Genomic DNA, 21954 nt, shown 5'->3' with positions numbered 1-21954 from the left:
TGGGTGGTTGGAATTCACTGAATAATGCAGCACAGGAAACAGCCCTTTGGCCCTCAACTGCCTTAGTTGGTGGTTCTGGCAGAAACACTCAACTCATTTAAAAGGAACCTGGATCTGGATCTGAAGAGCTGGAACCTGCAAAGCTATAGACTAGATGAAATTAAAGTTTTTTTTTGTTTTTTTATTGGCTGACACAGACACAGTGGGCTGAATGGCCTCTTTCCACACTATAGTTTTTCTATGGTTTTATGTGTCAGAGGCTCGTAGAAAATGGAGAAGGGGAGTTTGCCCACGTTTTGGAATGTCAAACCATTTTAGAGATGGTTATGATCTTGGAGCACGTCTGGTATTGGTTGGGCAGTGTAAGAGGTACTTTTTGTTTTGTTGTTTCAATAAGTGGATAAAATTAAGTGCAGTGCACCCTGATGCATACTGAGTATAGAGATTGAAAATTGAAGTGAAATATTTTAAAGCGGGAAACTGAGATAAAGCTGTCAGGACTGGCTCAGCTTAAAATCCTCCTTCACCTCCCAGGGTCTTCCTGCTAATTACGAGGTTTTAACAGCCTGTGGCATTTATAGTAATAAAGGATACTTTTCATTACATTGCAGGTTCTAATTAAACCAAAGCCTGTAGCTTTCCAGGCCACGATGGTGAGTGAACAAACCCGCCAGCTGGTGAGTGAAACTCTTCAGCAGGTCTCGAGGGTCACAGAGGGAAGTAGCTTGTCTGGACAAGAAGGCAGCCTGAAGGAAGAGGCACAATCCTTTGCTGAGGGCAGCAGTGGGAGTGGTTCCTCTAGTGACACCGTACAGATCTCACATGGTACAAACTCTCAAAATGCTTTATCTTTTATGGTTTTTTTTTACTGGGGGAAGTGAGGGATTGGAATATATCTTCTGAGGCCTGGACATGCATGTGACAGGATATGTAAGGAAGGAAGGTCAGACTTCAGAAGATGTGGAGCTGAAGTGCGAACAGATTTAATAGCCAAATGGGATAATAAAGAAAAAAGGTTAGAGTTACAGTAATTATATCTGTGTGTCTCTATTTCACCATCCCTCTCCCCCACTGCCTTGTGTTTTACTTTGGTGGGTAGGAAATCCCAAAGCAGCAACATAGGCCATGCAAAAGCCTCAAGTTACTGGAAGGGAAAGCAAAGGGCAAGAAGCTTATTCCTACTGGTAATAGTTGTATTTTTATACCTTAAAATGCAATCTTGTTTAGTGTATACTTGAATTAAGTAATACATAAGCAATTTGCTGTTATGCTACCCTTTACCCTTTTGGTGGAATATGTTGTGCGGGAGAAGAGTACAATCACAAAATCACTGACAGTAATAATGGATTTGCGAAGATATTTTGACTACTCAGACACTATAAGCCACAGTTGGTCCTCATTATTAGGTGAACACGTAACTCGGTAACTTCAGCACACTTTCACACTTGGAATGGGCCATTTCATCCTCCCCTCCCTGCCAGCTCCCTAACCACAGCTTATTTTCTGATCACGAGATGTGTATGTACATTTCTTGATTCTATTATGTGCTCTTGCCTCATCTGTTAGACAGCTTTATTAAAATTATAGCCTAGCCACCAAGCTTTGCATGTAGGCCCCTAATTAAAGATACAGTCAACTGGAATTCCCATTGTCAGGCATAAAGCAAATACTGAGACAACTAGAAACCTGAAATAAAACAGAAAACGATGGAAATACGCAGCAGGTCTGGTGTACATATGCAGAGAGAAACAAACTTTTTGTTAGAATGCGTACTTAAAGTATTAACTCATTCTCTTTCCACAGATACTGCCTGACCTGCTGAGTATTTACAAAAATTATCCCATTCATCCTTGGGTCGTGGATTTTTAATTTTAGTTTTCATTTGTCTAGCTCGGTAATTTCATGTCTTGCTTTAAATGTGTGTTAATAGTAAACCTAACTCCATATAGGTAACACAGTGGTCAGCACTGCTGCATCACAGCGCCAGAGACCCGTGTTCAATTACCGGCTTGGGTCACAGTTTGTAGAGTTTGCATATTCTTCCATTCTCTACTTGGGCTTCCTCCGTGTGCTTCGGTTTCCTCCCACAGTCTGAAAGATGTACTGGTTAGGTGCATTGGCCATGGTAAATTCTCCCTCAGTGTACCCAAACAGGCACCAGAATGTGACAACTAGGGGATTTTCAGTGACTTCATTGAAGTGTTAATGTAAGCCAGCTTGTGACTAATGAATAAACTTTTTAAGCAATGTGCTAAATTTTCAGATTGCAAAAGTTTCAATAGGTAAAATGCATGCTTTTTAAATTTAAACTAACACACAGATTATTATTTTAACTTTGTGTTACACTCTGTTAGACGTTGGTTTAGAAACTAGCTATGTCCAATGTTGTAAATTCATGAATTTTGTCATTGTGTCCCACATTTTAAAAGCTGGCATCTACTTTTCCACTGACTTTTTTTATTGGTTTGCAAATATTGGCTACATATTTTATGTGCGTTCAGAAAAGGCTGATTTTTTTTCACATCTAGCTATAGTCAAATATTTCTCCCTTCGTATCTTATATGAATTCTATCATGACTTTAAATATATCGGTGCATTGGTGTTCCTACAAGATGTTTCAGAGTGGTTTTTGATGGGTCACCTATTTCCTCATCCCTGCCTGCCATTGTGAAAGATGCTGAGTGAAGCCAAAACATTTTGCTTGCCGCAAGCTGTGACCACCTCACCCCTGAAGTAATCGCACTGAATGGAGGCCTCTAGGGTGCTAAGTATATGCAAGTGCTTCTGTCTTTGCTCCTGCACATGTCCTTATGGTTGATGGCAAAGCAGGATCAATGAAGTTTGTCCCTCCCCTCATCTCGGAATGGTGCGAGGTACAGGATCTTGAGAAAGGAAAGCATCAGCTTAAAGTTTTAAGGGGTTGTTCTTGTGACTAAACGAGGGATTAGTATGGGACCAGGCTCAGCAATGCCCTGGTGGATCAGAGCACATTGCAGTCTGATATGTGAAGAGTTGTCTTTGTTAATGATGTAGAACAATTTTCAGTGTTGATCAATAGGGAATTTAGTCTTCTATTCACTAACTAAAATGGAGGACAGAGTGCTTTGTAGATTTGACATTTTTTTGTTGAGGTGGCATTTTAAGTACAAAGCTTTGTGCTCTTCCTTAACCCCTGCTTGTTGTTTTGTCTTAATTGTCACACTAGGCAAAAGCAGATCGTACATCGAGATACAGAAAACCCGAAATAATTATTTGAGTAAGTCCGGATATTGTGCCCTCCCTATTACTTTTTAAAAACTGCCCACCATTTGTGAGTCTACATGAGATGTGTTTCACAACATCTATTTTGTATCTGCTTCCTCTTTTCAGTTTTACCTTTTGATTACGAGGTGTTGTTGTCCATTTCAGCTCATGTGGAATCATTTTTTTTTAATCATAAGGCTGTCGTAATATTCCCATCCATTGCCTTGTTTTAATTCCTCACTCCCCTTTTTATTGACTTGTTCCGTTTAAACTGATGCAATTCAACATCTTGGCTACGCTGAAAACAACAAACTATGCACTTGTAGGTTGAGCTATTCTGGTTGGATGAGATGTCTTGGAGATATAAATTAGCATATCTTTCCAGAAAAAAAAATAGTTAAGTTAAAGTAATACACAGGAGCTTTATCCTTAATATTGCTTAATAGTGATTTCTACCAGATCATTCATAAGTGATATATGTGAGCTGTGAGGAACTTGTTGACATTTAGTTTAAATTAACATTGTACTAGATCCATATAATAATCTCTGTATATTAGTTTTAAAAAGAAGGATGTTTTTAATGAAAACAGACATGCTCTTTCCTGGCTCTTATCATTTGGAATCCAGAGGTCCCCCTTGGCTTTTCTCTGATTTAAAGATTTTTGTTTCTGTTTCAAGTACTTTTTCATTCGGATTTGATTTTCTTGAAAGTTTTGATCCTCAATGGCATGGCCTTTTGTTGAATAGTATATTCTGTTTAATAGTATATTCTCTTTAATTAAACAAAAAAAATCTGTCTTTGCTTGAATATCCCAATAGATAAATGTTAAATGGAAAAATGCAATATCTAACTTCTAATTAAATAGTATGTGGTGTTTGGGTGGCCCAGTGGTTAGCACTGCGGCCTTGCAGCTCCGGGGACTTAGGTTCAATTCCCAGCTTGGGTCACTGTCATATGAAGCTTGCACGTTCTCCCTGTATCTGTTTGGGTTTCCACCCACAGTCCAAAGGTGTGTGAGTTAGGTGCATTGGCCAGGCTAAATTGTCCTTTAGTATCTCAGAATGTGTAGGTTAGAGGGATTGCCAGGGTAAGTATGCAGGGTTACAGAGATTGTGGGATTGTTGTCATGCAGACTCGATGTGCCAAATGGCTTCTTTCTGTACTGTAGGGTTTCTATGATTTCTGTGCTGTAGTTGTAATGGAGTCAATTAGTGTACCACTTATTCATTCCTTCAAGGTGGATTCATTCTTTGAAACAACAGAGAAATAGCAGGATAAACTCCAGAGTTGGGTGTTGTTCTGGAACGCAGCAATGTGCGATCTCATAGAAACTTATTCATTTCTAGCAGGGTTAGACAGGGTAAATTCAGAAAGACTGTTTCCAATGGTGGGGGAACATCCAGAACAAAGGGTCATAGTTTGAGGATAAGGAGTAAACCTTTCACAACTGAGGTGAGGAGAAATTTCTTCACTCAGTGGTGAATGTGTGGTATTCACTACCACAGAAAGTAGTTGAGGCCAAAACATTGTCTGATTTCAAAAAGAAATTAGTTATAGCTCTTGGGGCTAAAGGGATCAAGAGATATGGGGGGGAAGGGTGGGATCAGGATGATCAAAATGAATGGTGGAGCAGGCTGAAAGGGCTGAATGGCCTATGCCTGCTTCTAGTTTCTATGTTGCTATCTATGAGATCCTTGAGGCAGGCTGTCTATAACAGCGCTTGCAGTGTAGTATCCTCATGTGGCTGTTCAGCTGAGTTTTATCAAGTTCTCAAAGTCCATTGGATACTACGTCAGTTTAAATTGCTAGCTCTTTTATGTCAGTAATTCCAATAGTTGAAATAGATGATCCGAGGTGCTGAGTAATAGCAGTTTTTATTCAACGCTGAAGCATTGTTACCATCCTAATTTATATCTTACTCAGGTGTGTAAGCATGCAGATTTAATTGCCACATTTCAAAGTACTAATACCGTTTTTTCCACTGAAATTGGCACAAGTTTCTGTTCCCCAAAAAATATTATTTGACGTTGACAACAGATCAGTGTTCAATGGGACATCAAAGTTTTTTTTTTAAACCTTGTAAAGGAAAAAGTGTATCACCAGGATTGGAACATTTTCTGCTCTATCCTACCACTATTTTGAACACCCCAGCCTCCCAGTTATCTTTACTACACTCTGCAAGATACTGACACACTTTCATTGTAACAGAAGCCCTCCATTAGTTGTTTCCCCCACACCGACTGTGAGGGGAAAGTCGTAGTCAAGCTGACCCACGCATTACTTCCATGCGGTCCTGGATGTTGTTCGCAGCTGTGATGTGTTGTTGCTTGAATGTTCCAGAAGTTTAAATTCAGTCCAAGAAGAAGAATGTTGTAACTTATTCTGGAGGTCACAGACTGCTGTGGAAGGCAAGGCAGGAAATTGCAGGGGCTCTGATGCAAATATCTAATTCTTCTCTGGCTAAGGGTAGTAGAGATGAACCAGGGAATTACAGACTGGTGAGTCTCAAGTCAGAGGTAGGGAAACTGTTGGAGAAAGTTCTGATGGAGAGAATTAATCTTCACTTGGAACATTATGGGTTAATTAGAGATAGTCAGCACGGCTTTGTCAGAGGGAAGTCACGCCTAACAAATTTGATGGAATTTTTCGAAAAAGTGTTTGTGTGTGTGTGTGGATGAGGGAAGTGCCATTGGTGTAGTTTACGTTGATCTTAGCAAAGCCTTTGACAAATACCCACATGGCAAACTGATTGGGAAGGTTGGAGTACGTGGAATTCAGGGACACCTAGTGAAATGAATCCAAAACTGGCTTAGCAATAGGGCAGTGGTCAAAGGCTGTTTGAATGTCTGGAGGCCGATATCCAGTGGAAGCTTGGAGAAACAGATGGGGTACTTATGCACAGATTCCTGAAAGTGGCAAAGCAGCCGAGTAAGGTAGATAAGAAAGCATATAGGGCACTTCTTTTTATCAGTTGTGACATGCATATAATAGCAAGTAGGTAATATTGGAGTTGTGCAGAATGTTGGTTAGACCATAGTTGAAGTATTATGTGCAGTCCTGGTTACCTCACTATAGGAAGGATGTGATTGCACTAGAGGAGGTACAGAGGAGATTCAGCAGGATGTTGCCTGGGATGGAGCATTTGAGCTATAATGAGAGACTGGATAGGCCTAGATTGCTTTCTTTACAGCAGAGAAGACTGAGAAGGGACATGATTGAGGTGTATAAGATTACGAGGGGTTTGAGTGAAGTGAATAGGACCCGGCTGTTCCCCTTGGCTGAAAATTTAATCATGAGAGGACAGTTTTAGGGTAAGGAGCAGGAGATTCAGATGGTATTTTGAGAAACAAATTTAACTCCAAGGGTCGTGGGAATCTGGAATGCACTGCCTCAGAATGTAGTGGAGGCTGGAATCCTTGCAACCATTAAACATTATTTGGACGAGTAATTGAAATATTATAGCTTTCAAGGATATGACTATGACAGGGAGTGAAGGAAAGCAATTTAATTATTTCATTCTTTCTCTCTGGAAATGCTTCTCAGGTCTTACCCTGTGAGTCAGGGTTTGTGCGCTCTGGCTCTTTTTGCGAGACTTGTAATCTGTGCTGCTGAGGAAGTGCTGCAGTGCTGGACGTGTCGTCTTTCATGTGAGATGTTAAGCCAAGGCACCATCTGCCTTTTCTAGTAGATGTAAAAGATCCCATGACACTATTCAAATAAATGCAGGAGTGTTCTTTCCAATGTGCTAATAAACATTTATCCCTCAAACCCAATGTCACTGAAGCAGATTATCTGGTTACTTACCTCACTGATGTTGGTGAGCATGTGTGCATGTCTGCTGCTGTATTTCCTTACATTATGACACTGACTAATTTAATAATTGTTGAGGTTTTAGGCTGTTCTAAAGAGTGAACAAAGCTATGTTAATGCTTTGGCGGGAGGCAAAATTTGATTACTTGGCCCTAGCCGAGCTATCTTGTATTAGAAGTTTTAATTTTTGTCAGGCAGTTCAGTTAAGAGAATATTGATAACTGTTGCATTGTGTCCCTCCAGTCATCATTGCCTTCAAAAGTGCCTACACATTTCCCAGAATTGCTGCTTTTTTTTTGGGGGGGGAATGTCCTCAAAATAGGGTGGGGGGGGGTGGCAGTTTAGATCGGAGTTGAGGAGGAACTTCTTCACTGGATTCGAGGGTGGTGAATCTCTGGAATTCTCTGCCCGTTGAAGCGGTGGAGGCTACCTCGCTGAATATATTTAAGTCACGGGTAGATAGGTTTCTGATAGACAAGGGAATTAAGGGTTATGGGGAGAAAGCGGGAAAGTGGAACTGATCCACTTCAGATCAGCCATGATCTTATTGAATGGCGGGGCAGGCTCGAAGGGCTAGATGGCCTACTCCTGCTCCTATTTCTTATGTTCTTATGAGTATTGCAATAAGAGGAGCACTGACAGTGCAAACTACTTTTGGTTAGTGTGCATTAAGTAATCTAAAATGCTAATAGACTGTTTGACTTACCTCAATGGTACTAGAATGTGAAGGGAAGGCAATAATACTTAGTTGTACGAACCTTTGTTTTGACCCCATTTGGAGCGCTGCGTTCTTTTTTGGGTGATTATGGATAGGCCTTGGAATGAATGCAACATAGATTTACCAGAATTATAGAATGATTTAACAGATTAAATAACACAGATTGCATAAAATTGCCTTCTTTTCCTTTCAGTTTAGATGGCTAAGAGGTAAAGATTAGCTACTCGCCATCAATTTCTCAAGGGGAATTAGAAAGGACAATAAATGGCTGATCTTACCAGCAACATCAGATCCAATGAAAGAATTCAAAAAAATCAAATAGAGGTATTGAAAGTGATAGGATTTGAGAAGATTAGACATTGAAAACTACTTGTTCTGCTGGCAAATCCAGGATAAGGGGGCTTAATCTTAAAGTTGAAGCTAAGCCATTCAGAGTGAAGTTAGGAGGCAGTTCAAGATGAATAAATGGAGAGGGAGAGTCGAGGTACACACCAGCCATGAATTGATTTGAATTGTGGGACAAGTTGAAGGAACTGAATAGCTTGTTCCTGTGCCTATGCATCAGCTCACTATTTTCAGTAAATATATTCTCACCATTTCACTTTGAAGATGTCAAAAGGGAATTGGTTTCCAACAACCATTTACTAAGCATTTCTTCTCAGAGCCAAAATGATGTGTTAGTGGGATATTTGGTCATTAAAACTGGTATCCCTGAATGAAGGTGACAGATAGGAACACGCTTGCTTACTTCAGCTGCAGAGTGCTGAGGTAAATTGTTGTCTCCTCAAAGTTAACCCAGCTGAGGTCAATGAACTCAGCACAAGCTGGGAACTGCACATTACCATAATCAACTGAGCCATCAGGTGAACTTACCATACACGTATAATATGAGAGAGTGTTCGACTTTCAGCCTGCCAGCTGCCACATAATTCCCTAACCGTGTTGATGGTTTAGCAAGGTGCAAGTTAAAATTCTGCAGTTTTAATAAAATTGTGCTTTTAATTGTAGATTCTCAGCAAGTGGTTCACGTCATTTCATCAAGGAGCCAGGATTGGACAGAACATGAAGTTGCCATGGACACCAGCTCCACAATTATCTATCAAGATGTTTCTGGGGAACCCCAGTCAGCAACCTCCACCATTAAAGCATTGTTGGAACTCCAGCAAACAGGTGTGCATTTTTTGAACTGCTAGTTTAATCTTGCTATAAAGTGGGGAGAAGTATTATGAGGATGGAAGAGTGGGCAAATGTTTATGCTTTAAGAAATTACAGATTTAGGGAAACTCTTGTTTTCCTCAACCAGCAAAGCTTTTAGCTTATACACAGAGAGATTGAAATAAACAGCATTGCAATAATAAACACATTATATAACATAACTGACATATAAAATGTTGCAAGGCATTTCACAGGAGCATTATAAAGTATCAGACCGAGCCACGTAGGGAATATTAGGTTAGATGATCAAAAGCTTGGTCAAAGATTGTAGCCTTAAAGGAGTATCTGAAAGAAGGAAAGCGAGGTCGAGAAGAGGAGGAAGGGACTTCTAGAGTTGGGGCCTAGGCAACTGAAGGTGCAGCCAGCAATGATGTGACAATTAAAATCATGAATGTGCAAAAGGATACAATTAGAGGAGCACAGACATTCCCAGTTTACAGAGGTAGAAAGGAGTGCGGCCATGGGGCTACTTGACAACAAGAGAGGATTAAAAATCAATACTTTGCTTGACTGAGAGCTAATGTAAGTTAGCAGGCACAGGGATGATAATGAAAGGGACTTGCTGTGAGTTAAAACAAGGATGCAGAGTTTTGGATGACCTTAAGATTACAAAAGGGTAGAATGTGGGAGCCTAGCCAAGAGTCTTTTAACGTGGTCCAACTAGACGTAACAAAGGCATGACTAAGGGTTCCTGCAGCAATTGAGCTGAGACAGGGTGAAGTCGAGTGATGTTATGGAGTTGGAAATAGGGGCTCTTAGTGATGACAGGAATATGACATCAGAAGCTCATCTTGGAGTCCAATGTGACAGTATGGGTATGAACACACTGGTTTAATCTCTCTGTTGCCAATGAGAGAGATCCATTCGTTAGCTAGGAAATGGAGCTGGGTCTGAAAACAATGACTAAATTGACTGGGTTCAATTCCCGGCTCGGGTCACTCTCTGTGTGGAGTTAGCACGTTCTCCTCATGTTTGCGTGGGTTTCCTCCGGGTGCTCTGGTTCCCTCCCACAGTCCAAAGATGTGCGGGTTAGGTTGATTGGCCATGCTAAAATTTCCCCTTAGTATCCTGAGGTGCATAGGTTAGAGGGATTAGCAAGTAAAATATGTTGGGATATGGGGATAGGGCCTGGGTGGGATTGTGGTGGTGCAGACTCGATGGGCCAGACGGCCTCTTTCTGCACTGTAGGGTTTCTATGATCCTGTGATTCTAATGCATCTCAGTATTTAATTGGAGGAGATTTCTACTCATCCATTACTGGATGTCAGATAAGCTGCCTGATAATTTAGCAAGTGGAGATGGTGGTGGTCAGGTAGAGCTGGGTGTTGTCATTGTATGTGCAAAAACTAATGCTGTGACTTCAGATGATGTTGCCAAGGGGAATAATATGGATGAGAAATAGATGGCCAAGGATAGATTCTTCAGGAACACCAGAGGTAACAGTGCAGGAGCAGGTAGAGAAACCATTGCAAGTGATTCTCTGAATGGGTGAGATAAGAATGGAACCACATGAGAGCAGTCCCAGACAGTTGGACAACAGTGGAGAGGTGTTGGAGAAAGATGGTGTGGTCACCATGTCAAAAGTGCAGAGGGGTCAAGAAGGACAAAGGAGAAAGTCCACTGAAGTCATAGTCACAGGATCGCATTTGTGAGTTTGGTAAGAACAACTGTGGTATTGTAGCAGCGGAGAAAACCTGATTGAAGGGATTCAAACATCAAAATTGTTCATAGATTTGGTAGGAAATAACATGTTCAAGGACTTTGATGGAGAAAAGGAGCTTAAAGGTGAAATGGTGGTGTCAGAGGTTGCACTTTTGAGGAGAAGGGTGATGACAAAAGATTTAAAGGAGAATGTGACACCACTTGGAGGGATATCTATTTATATTGGAGAAATTTGGTGAGGATAAGAGGATCTTGAAGTCATTCAGTGTAGAATCAGACAGGAAAGATAAAATCTTTATTGTACTTGGGAGGGCAGGAGAAAATTATAATTTTGAAAGTGAGGTGTAGAACAAGGTGAAATGCTCAAAGGAGGGGGAAGTGACAGGAGTAGAGCAGTCAGGTCAAGTTATGATCTAGATTGCTGAGACTACTTGCATCATAAAAAGCTCCTTTATCTTATTGCTAATATTGGACAGTTACAGTCAAAAGCTAGATTACTGGAACTCCAGAGATCTCAAGTCCCCAATAATTACTCCTCCGTTTTCATCCATTTCAGCGTGCTCCCAAAAAGCCTTTCTCCCAACAGTTTCTGCATTTATCAAACATTCTTTTTAATCATGATGGGTGCATTAACGTGCTGGCAGTGTGCCGCTCTCTGCTTCTCTAACCATGATGACACCTTCAGATGGGCTTGCATTCAATTCTTGTTCTTATTTTCCCCATGCTCAGGCGCTGAAATTAAGTCTAATTTGAATTTTCAGTGGCTGATGTCTGCATCTTTCCTTCCTTCCTAATCCTTTACCTCCATCAGATTGCCAGGCACGTTTTCCAAGGAAAATAATAGGTTGCAATATGTTCCCAGGCTCCTTCCTGTTGCACTCTTACAGTGATGTGCAATAGCTCTGGATTGCTTAATTACTATTTTATGCTGTGGCTCCCCTGGCATAGATACTAAAGTTTATGTGGCAAGGACATGGATAAAGGATGAGTTAGTAACTTCTACCATGCCTAAAAAGAGTTACCTAAAATGTCACTTCACTGCTCGTTTAGCTAGCTAGAACTTAGTGCTGCTTGCCAGTAAAAGCACTTGCAGCTATTTCTAATCCTTTACCCAATGAAGGAATTGTTTGTACTTTGGCAAAAAACAACACTGAGTTTTGGAAATATGTAATAGTTTCTGTTCTGTTACGAGTAAGTAGCCTGACATCCATTGCCAGTGATTGCAAGGATAGCTGATGAGTAATTTGTTGGAAAATCTCAATTTTCTTTTAGCACTGGAGGTCATTTGTCAATTGTGTATGTGCCAGTTCTTGCTCCAGCAATCCAAAACTAATCCTGCTACCCTTCTTGCTCGCTCTCTCCATATCCTTGGACCTGTCTTATTTAAATATTTATTCCACTCTTAAAAGATGCTGTGGTTTCTGCCTGACACGTGTCCTGTAACAAAGCAGTCCGTTCTCTGGCAGACCTCTGTATAAAGAAACTTTTCCTAATGTCTCTCCTCTTGGTGATGCTTTTAAATTGATGATCCCTTGACACTCAATTTATTGAACAGAGGAAAGATTCCTGGTTCAGCTTTCCAAAAACCTAGCTAATTTGAAAATCTTGACAAATCTTCTCTGCTCCAGTGAACATTGTCCCAGTATCTTGCACCTAACCTTTATGAATATCATTTGCCACCCCTAGTGCTGTCATGGGCATTTTCTACTTTGCAATCTGTTTTAAATGTTCTTACCATGATAAGGTAGCTTTAAGGTAGCACAGTACCAGCTGTCACCTACCCATTGCTTTATACAGACTTACTTAGCATAAAATCATAGAATCGCTACAGTACAAAAGGAGGTCATTCAGCCCATCGAGCCTGCACCAACAAAAATTCCACCCTGTCCTTGTAACCCCATATTTATCCTCTAATTCCCCCGAAAGTAGGCTCAATTTCGCACGGCTAATCAACCTAACCCGCACATCTTTGGACTGTGGGAGGAAACCGGAGCACCCAGAGGAAACCCACGCAGACAGATAGAGAATGTGAAACCCCACACAGATAGTGAGCCAAGCTGAGAATTGAACCCAGGTCCTTGTGAGGCAGCAACGCTAACCACTTATTTACTTATTTTTACTCCAATTCTGTGATTTTATTTACTTGTATTTTCATTGAAGTGTTTGTAGACACGCGTGTGCTCATTTGCACACTGCAGTAAGAGTGAGTGGGTAGCCACCTGTAGTGGTTTCTAGTCTGCATTAACTCAACTCGCCTCTGGTGTGAAAGAATTGGCCAGCATTCCTGCTAGAGAGATTGTAATCCAGTAACTCCTGAAACTGAGAACTTCTTAAAACAAAAGGAATCGCCATGCACCAACAAGAAAAAAAACCACTGAGCGAGTTTTAAAAGAAATATTTCTGCGTGCAGGCTTTAATTACATTTGGGTGATTCCTGAGCAGTTTGTTTGAATTGATCTTCATGAGGAGTCGAGTGGACTGATGGAAATGATGTTGAACGCTCTTGTTTGTACTCTCTATAGGTAAAGAAAAGCTGGAATCTAAATCTCGGCAGCCTACCATCGACCTCAGTCAGATGGCAGTCCCAATCCAAATGACGCAGGAAAAGAGACTGTCGCCAGAAAGCCCAGCCATCACTGCACTCGACTCGGAGCTGGCTTCAGAGTACTTCAGCTCTGGTAAGTGTCCGTCACGGTGGCTTGAATTTAAAATAAAACAAGGCTATTAGATTTTAAATGTACGCTAAAGAAATATTTGTTATTTTTCTGACTTTTATAAAGAAAGCAGTGTAAATATCGTTCCCTTTCAATCACCTTCAGTAGCTTCATTTCAGAAGGTCACAAAACTGAAAGACTTAGAAACTTTGTAAGCTGCTCTGGTGCTGAGCTGGTGACATGGACACTTCATATCTGTTCTGTTACTAATCCAGTTTTAGTCTGTTTCTGCTAATCTTTAGGTTCATTTGAGGCAGTGTTCTCCAATTAGTTACTCCGGCTGCTGAGCATGGAACAAGAGACAAGAACAGGAGTTTCATCCACTGACTAGTTTCTATTAATACTTTCTTAAAAAGGTTTGGGTATACAGGTTATTAAATTTGGGTTCAGCTGTGATGGCTTCCATAGTTAAAGATCCTACAAACACTTGCAGTCTTAAAAATCACCATAAATGCTGAACCGTGTCCTTGTCACAATACACCTCAAATGCCATTATCTTCAGGAGAGACTGTTTCAAACTCAGCTTTTTATTTATTGAAAGATCCAGTTTCATTGTGGCACTGTGATCATGTTGCTGTCAAACTCACCTCCTTGTGTTCTGAAGCATTGCTGTACTGAATTCTCACAGACTTGGATTCCTTTTGTCAAATGAGCATTCCTTCTGAGCAGCAAGCTGATTGAATCTTTAAAGTTTCAGGGTTTGTTGTACCCATTGCTATCTAAGGTGTCACTTAAGTAAAATGTGAAAAGGCCACTGAATTATTTGTCAAACTCTCTTGCTCACTCTCTCTGCAATAGTTATTTTCCACAATGCTAATGTGTAAGCAAGATTCTCCAACTTGTTAGGGTTAGAAAGTATGTTCACCAGCTGGCTTGACACGAGTTATTTTCCAATTTCCAATAAAGCTAAAAGAAATTCAATCGCCTGCAACTAATCTTAGTGTCTTTATCCTTCCACTTCCAAACTTTCTTTATTTTTCCTTTATTTCTTGCTGCATTTGACCATTTCCTCTCGGGGAATCAGTCTTTGGTGAGTGAAATCAGACAAATTCCGAAGTGGAATATATTATATATAGTGGGTAATGAAGTGAATGGGGCATTATTTTTAAAAAAGATTGAGTACATCAGTAAAGAAACATCTATGCATGCCAAACAAGATTACTGGGAAAAGATGGAAAAGACAATTGGGAGACTCATTCTGAACCGGAGATGCAGACGCTGCAATACGGGTAGTATGTGAGTCACAAGCGGGCAGTGAAAGATAGACAACTGTACACTTAACATGAACAAAAGTGGGAAAGGGACAATTGCATGAAGGTATCTTTATTGCTGTGGAAGTTATTTTTTAAGATAATCGAAGTTTAAGTTGGTGCATCTCAGTAATTCATCTAATAATTCGGAGTATGGTAGCACAGTGCTGTCTCACAGTCCAGGGACCCAGGTTCAATTCTGGCTTGGGGTGACTGTGGAGTTTGCACATTCTTCCTGTGTGTGCCTGTGTTTCCTCCGGGTGCTCCAATTTCTTTCAGCGCTCCGAAGATGTGTGGGTTAGGTTGATTGGCCATGCTAAATTGCCCCATAGTGTCAGGGAGATAAGTATGGTAAATATGTGAGGTTATGGAGATAGGGCCTGGGTGAGATTATCATCAGTGCAGGCTCAATGGCCCGAATGGCCTCCTCTGTACTGCAGGGATTTTATGATTCTATAATTTTCCCAGTTTGTCAAAGCCTCCAGGTGGCAGCATTCCAGTAGCTTTAGACACAGTTCTGTGTTCATGTGTATGGTGTGTGTGCGTTAGGATTGGGGCTCCTGCAGCAAGTGTAGAAAACTTAATGCAACTGGGTCATTATGAATTGCTTTGCAATTGGGTCTTGACTGGAATTTTTCTTATGAAAAGGAAAATTGACAGTATGCAGTAATCTGTACTTGCAGGTCTTAAATTCTCAGTTGCCATCATCAGATGTTTGTAATTTTTGTTGAATGTTTCCTCTGTGGCATTGTCTGTCATCTTTACCCAAACAAACTGACAAACTATAGATGTGTTTATGCTTGAACAGAGTTTAAATCCTCTAAGGTTTTGTTTCCATTATTTGAATAATTGGCCAGCATGTTTTTCTAGCTGACATATTTTGGAAATCTGCTTTTTGTCTACCCCCATAGAAACTGATAACTTTTTAAGAAGGAAGGAATCTCCCATACACTAGTGAAAAGAAAACCAGGTTACGGGAAGGGCAGGACTGGCAGCTGAATGTTCCTGGGTACAGGTGTTTTAGGTGTGACAGAGGAGGGTTGAAGAGAGGTGGAGGGGTGGCACTGTTAGTCAAGGAAAACATCACAGTAGTGCAGAGGGAGGGCGATATGGAAGAGATAGGGATTGAGTCGCTGTGGGTGGAGTTGAGGAATAAAAAGGGAGAGATCACACTGCTAGGGGTGTACTATAGGCCACCCAACAGCCCAAAGTCAGTGGAGGAGGGAATTTGCAGGGGCATTTTGGACAGGTGCAGAAAGAATAGAGTGGTTGTAGTGGGTGATTTTAATTTTCCCGGAGTGAATTGGAGGGGGCCTAGAGCTGGGGGTACGGAGGGAGAGGAGTTTGTGAAATGTGTTATGGAAGGGTCGCTAGAACAGTATGTAACTTGCCCGACTAGGGGAGGGGCTATACTGGATTTAGTGTTGGGAAACGAGCCAGGGCAGGTGGGTGAGGTAGAGGTAGGCGAACATGTGGCGAACAGTGACCACAAGTCCGTCTACTTTAGGATAAAAATGGAAAGGGACGAGTGTCGTCCAAGCGGGAGTGTGCTGAACTGGGGAAAGGCGAGCTATGGCAGGATTAGGAGGGAGCTGCAGCAAACTGACTGGGAGGGACTGTTAGCTGGCAAGTCCACGGTTGGCAAGTGGGAGGCTTTTAGGGACAAAATGAAATGGTTGCAGGGGAGGTTTGTTCCGGTTAAGCGAAAGGATGGGAAAGGTAGGATTAGAGAGCCGTGGATTACGGGGGATATTGAAGACTTGGTCAGGAAGAAGAGGGAGGCGTATGATAGGTCCAAACAAATGGGTACGGAGTGTGCGCTGGAGGAATATAGAGAGAGTAGGAGGGAGCTAAAAAGGGGAATTAGAAGGGCGAAGAGAGGGCATGAGATGGCTTTGGCCGGTAGGATTAAGGATAATCCTAAGGCATTTTATTCCTATATTAGAGGCAAGAGAGTAGTTAGAGGAAAAATTGGTCCTCTTAGGGACAAGAGTGGAGAGTTGTGTATTGAGTCGGAGGGAATGGGGGAGCTCCTGAATGAATACTTTGCGTCGGTATTCACGAAGGAGAGGGGTTCGGAATCGTGCGGTCTCTTGGAGGGAGCGGAGGTTCAGTTGCAGGATATAGTTATTACGAGAGAGGAAGTGCTAGGGCTTTTAGGTAGCGTAAGGACGGATAAAGCTCCGGGGCCTGATGGTATTTATCCCAGGCTGCTTAGGGAGGCGAAAGATGAAATTGCTGGGCCTCTGGCGCACATCTTTGTCTCTTCTTTGGACACAGGTGAGGTCCCAGAAGACTGGAGGGTAGCAAATGTGGTCCCGTTGTTCAAAAAAGGTAGTAGGGATAACCCTGGGAATTATAGGCCGGTGAGTTTGACGTTGGTGGTAGGGAAGTTAATGGAAAAAATACTTAGGGGTAGGATGTATGAGCATTTGGAGCGTTGCGATCTGATTAGGGATACGCAACATGGCTTTGTTAGAGGGAGGTCTTGCCTTACGAATCTGGTGGAATTCTTTGAGGAGGTGACAAAAACGGTTGACGATGGGAGAGCCATTGATGTCATCTATATGGATTTCAGTAAGGCGTTTGACAAAGTCCCTCACGGTAGGCTGGTAGAAAAGGTTAAGGCGCATGGGATACGAGGCCAGGTAGTTAGGTGGATTGAGAACTGGTTGGGAAATAGGAGACAGAGGGTAGTTGTGGAGGGTACCTTGTCGGGCTGGAGGCCAGTGACCAGTGGTGTGCCGCAGGGCTCGGTACTGGGACCTCTCCTCTTTGTAGTCTACATAAATGACTTAGAAGAGGGAGTAGGTGGTGTGATCAGCAAGTTTGCTGATGACACCAAGATGGCAGGGTTGGCGGGTACAGAACTGGATTGTCAGGTGATACAACAGGATATAGATAGGTTGGTGCAGTGGGCAGATAGGTGGCAGATGGCATTTAATCCTGACAAATGCGAGGTGATGCATTTTGGAAGGAATAATGCAGAGAGGAGCTATGTGATAAAAGGTAGGCCGATTAGGAGTATAGACGTACAGAGAGACCTGGGAGTGCAGGTCCACAAATCCATGAAGGTTGTGTCACAAGTGGAGAACGTTGTTAGGAAGGCTTATGGGATGTTAGCCTTTATAGGAAGGGGCTTAGAGTATAAAAGCTGCCGTCTAATGCTTCAGTTATACAGAACGTTGGTTAGACCGCATTTGGAGTACTGCGTCCAGTTCTGGTCACCTTATTACCGGAAGGACGTGGAGTCTCTGGAAAGGGTGCAGAGGAGGTTTACCAGGATGTTGCCTGGCATGGGGGGACTGGGTTACGAGGAGAGACTGAGGAGACTGGGGCTATTCTCCTTGGAAAGAAGGAGATTGAGAGGGGACATGATAGAGGTATATAAGATACTGAAGGGAATAGATAGAGTTAATAGTGAGAGACTGCTCCCTAGACTGGGTACGAACACAAGAGGTCATCACTTAAGGGTGAGGGGGGGGAGGTATAATTTGGAGGTAAGAGGAAGGTTCTTTACACAGAGAGTTGTGGGGGTCTGGAATGCGCTACCGAGTAGGGTGGTGGAGGCAGGCACGTTGGACTCGTTTAAGATGCAGTTAGATAGGCATATGAGTGAAACGGGAATGGAGGGATATGGTAGGGGCTATTAAATAGGGTTAAACCTCGGGAGACACCGGAAGGGCAGGCTGTATAACTAATATGTTTTGTCTTTATTCCACAGGTGGAGGTCCACCTCGTGTCAAGCGAGGGGCATGCACACGGTGGGTTGTGCGTGGGCTGCTCTTGGAAGTCCAGGAGTGGCCTAGTACTTCATGTCGGTGTGTGTGCTTGATCCTGGACCGATAGACGGGCTCCACAACAGCTCAGTGACTAGCACTGCTAGCTGTGCAGATACATGGATTTGGGCCTGTGTCTGTGGGAGTTTGCGCATTCTCCCTGTGGTTGCGTGGGTTTCCTCCGGGCGCTCCGGTTTCCTCCCACACCCCAAAGATGTGCTCTTAGGCTAATTGGTTTCCACCAAATTGACACTATTTCTTCCCTGAATCTGACTGAGTAGGGTCCCATTCGTAGACATGCAGGGTAGAATAGGTGTAGGGCGATGTGGCGGCACGGGCTCGTTGGGCCGAAGGGCCTGTTTCCCGTGCTGGGTTGTTCTTTGTTCTTAAGACTACAGTAATTAATAGGTTAATCAAAAACACAGGTTAATTTCCCTTTAAATATCTGATACAACAAAAATATGCTGCAAATTCCACACCAATAGTGCACCCTGTGCAGTCTCATAATGGAGGTCCAATTGGAAAAGCCATGTAGGATATTTCACTTTGCACTCAGTCATTTTGCCATTAAGTCTCATTCACCAGCAACTGTATTCCATCTGAAGCACCGGCCAGGGTACCACTGAGAAGGTGCATATCTACAATCCTGTCTCGCTTGGCCATGATGGCCCTATTAGTGCAGAATTCCCAAAGAGTTTATTTTCCAATCTTTAAACAGTCTGGTGGGCTCTGGCCACACTGTATCAGCATCAGTGGGTATTGTCCAATCCTCAATTCCTTGCCCTTCAGCACCCTGCTCTTTCTGATTGAATAACATGCCCAGTAATGCAGTCTCTGCTCCAGACCTGCTTTGCCACAAGGACCTGTTTGAAAACTGCTTTTAAAAAAGAACACTCTTCCATTTGGAAAGAACCTTGCTTGTTTCCCCTTTCTCAAATTCTGCGTTCAGAACTGCAGAAAATAAACACTGGCTGAAGCTGTATACCAGTGCAATTAGTTACCTAATTACCCTTTGCTTCTTAGCTGCTCATTCCCATGGCAATCTCGGGTCACATAGACATTTCTTGGAACCCAGGATGTCATAATCAGGAAACCAATTAACACTCTTCCAGAAATTCCCCAGCCCATCCTTGGTCTTAAAAGGGGCATTGCGCAAAAGGAAATCGCAGGCTATTCACACGGCACATGGACTATCTCGCTGACAAGTGTGCAAAGCAGTTTGGGGGAACTATTTTTATTTAGTTACAGGGCAGATTTAGGTTATTTTTCAAGTGTACATTGCACGTGTATTGTTATGAAGGTGGTAATGGCATAGTTCCAGTTCATTTATCCTTCTCTCTTCTCCTTTAATCCATCTGGTAGTAAGCACCAGAACTTGGCTGGATCACAGAGAGCCTGGTGCAGCTGACCCCATGGTTTACCCTTTGTAGCCTGACCAGCTTTTGTTTAATTCAAAACCAGATAGCGATTTTAAATGCCTGCAGTGACACTGTATTGTAATACTGATTACAATTTCAGCACTAAATTCCTGCAGCCAACTGCATGAAAAATTATTTGCAAAGCTGGATGCAGAGATATAGAATTTGAGTCAGGCTGCAAAAACAACCAATAAAGTGAAGAAATCAAATAATTCTGAAGCCTGTTTTGAAACACTGCATTGGTGCTGATGTTGCGAATTGTGCCAGGAAGCACATTGGTCCGTTAGCTTCTGTTTAAAAATCCATGGAATCCATGGAAATATTTAATGAAATATTAAAGTAGAAACAAGCTAGCCCCTGCCCTCTTTGTAAATTAGGTCTATCTTTAATGTCATGTTGCTAAGGGTCAGGTGGGGGAGCCAGGGGAGGGTGGCAGGAAGGGGTTGTACTTTGCACTTTGTTTCCATATTTTCTTCCGGCTCCATTTGCAACTGGCGAAAGTTTGTCTTGCGATTTTATTGTTTCCCTTTTGCACGTATTTTCTTTCATGACTGAGCATCCTTTTTAATGTAGGGAAAAATATCAAACCAGCAGTATCTGGTTCAAGTGTTGGTTCTGGTGAAGTAGCACTGACATCGCTTTTACCAAGTGGCCAACAGCAGCAAACGGCGCAGTCTCCTGCAGTGATGAAATCTGTTCCAGTATCCTCAGCGATTGCAGTCACTCACATTCTACAGCAGGTAATTACTTGACAATGCACAAATGTTTTACAAATAGGGCTGCCAGCTGGATGAGTTAGAGAAAAATATATAGAGGGTTTTTTTTAGTTGCAATATAGAGCTCCCTTTGCTTCTTAAGACGGGAGCTGGTAAATAATAAGAGTACTACAGTTGCACCAGGCCTAGCTGTTTTGAATCTTGGAAGTATTGTCCCTCACTGACCCTGCTTCTGCCATCTCCATCAGCACTCCTGGCCGTTCCTGTTGCTGCAGGAGTAGAGCCAGTCAACTGGTGCCAGAACTGCTGTTCGGTGCACTGTTGGCTCAAAGCTCTCCCAATCCCAGCTGCAGCCATTGGACCTGCCGTGGGTTCAAAGTAATTTACCAAAAGTGTTTCCCAGATCCAAGCAACGGCACTTTTTGGAGAGGTTAGAGTTCAGGACAATGTGCGCTCTGCTCCAAAGATCTCTTAGTAACTTCTCTTGAAATCGGCACTTGTTGGCATTAAAATCATAAGGCAGTAGATTGCTCCAATTACTTCCCTTGGAGAGAAGAAAATCAACTAGACTTTCCACTCCTGACTGCTAGTCAGCAATCCTTTTGGCCTCCCATGTAGATGGATGTGAGGTGAGAGTATGATTGGGTGGGGCGGCATAGTGGTTAGCACTGCTGCCTACAGTGCCAGGGACCTGGGTTCGATTCCCGGTTTGGGTCACTGTCTGTGTGGAGTTTGCACATTCTCCCCGTGTCTGCGTGGGTTTTCTCCAGGTGCTCCAGCTTCCTTCCACAGCCCAAAGATGCGCAGCTTAGGTGAATTGACCATGCTAAAAATTCTGTGTACCCAAACATGTGCTAGAATATGGCAACTAGGGGATTTTCACAGTAACTTCATTGCAGTGTGAATGTAAGCCTACTTGTGACTAATAAATAAACTTACTTACTTATTTATAATTAAAAAGCTGTCTAAACCGTTGAGTGTCAGGTGAGGTATTAAAGGACAATTGGTGCAGTACTACTGGTGTTTCAGCTTAGCAAGAAGGGGATTAAATGTAATATTGTGGCTACTGCTATGATGAGAAGTGGTTTTGGTTTGCTAGGCTGTTTCTGTGTATTAGTATATTCTTCAGAACTCCTTTCACACAGCCAAATGAGAGAGTATGCTGACCAAGGGCAGGTTAAGCTAATAGATTCAAGGCACCTGCCCAGATTTGCTGTACCAGTATAAGTTATTCAGAAAAACCTAACCCTCTACAAGAAAACGGAGTCATGTGCTTCGTCAGCCAATTGACTTGCTTAATCACAGCTTTCAGGAGCGAGGAAGAATTTCCCAGGGTTTTTCCAAAAATTGGTCACAGGTTTTTCCCCTCCCCTGAGTAGTTGGGGAGGGTTGTGCAGGAGAGTGCATTATAGCAGATTGATGGGCAGG

At 42.5% G+C, this 21954-nt stretch overlaps 1 protein-coding gene across 6 annotated transcripts in view; it reads left to right on the top strand.

The window, feature by feature from the left end:
- Positions 1-21954, top strand: part of emsy (EMSY transcriptional repressor, BRCA2 interacting) — a 73498-nt gene that overhangs the window by 40321 nt on the left and 11223 nt on the right. For 4 of the 6 annotated variants that reach the window (XM_080197692.1, XM_080197687.1, XM_080197689.1 and 1 more), the window contains 5 exons: positions 612-825; positions 3206-3256; positions 8781-8942; positions 13172-13327; positions 20384-20550. In XM_080197692.1, coding sequence (XP_080053818.1) covers positions 612-825; positions 3206-3256; positions 8781-8942; positions 13172-13327; positions 20384-20550 — 750 coding nt within the window. The remainder of the gene's footprint in view (positions 1-611; positions 826-3205; positions 3257-8780; positions 8943-13171; positions 13328-20383; positions 20551-21954) is intronic. The other 2 variants (XM_080197688.1, XM_080197691.1) reach the window with 1 other exon arrangement.

The sequence above is a fragment of the Carcharhinus amblyrhynchos genome, chromosome 10 (assembly GCF_965287045.1).
Source record: "Carcharhinus amblyrhynchos chromosome 10, sCarAmb.v2.hapA, whole genome shotgun sequence".
In the NCBI taxonomy this organism is placed as follows: Eukaryota; Metazoa; Chordata; class Chondrichthyes; order Carcharhiniformes; family Carcharhinidae; genus Carcharhinus; species Carcharhinus amblyrhynchos.
The sequence above is the reverse complement of the archived record's forward strand: the minus strand, read 5'-3'. Positions and strand labels throughout refer to the sequence as shown.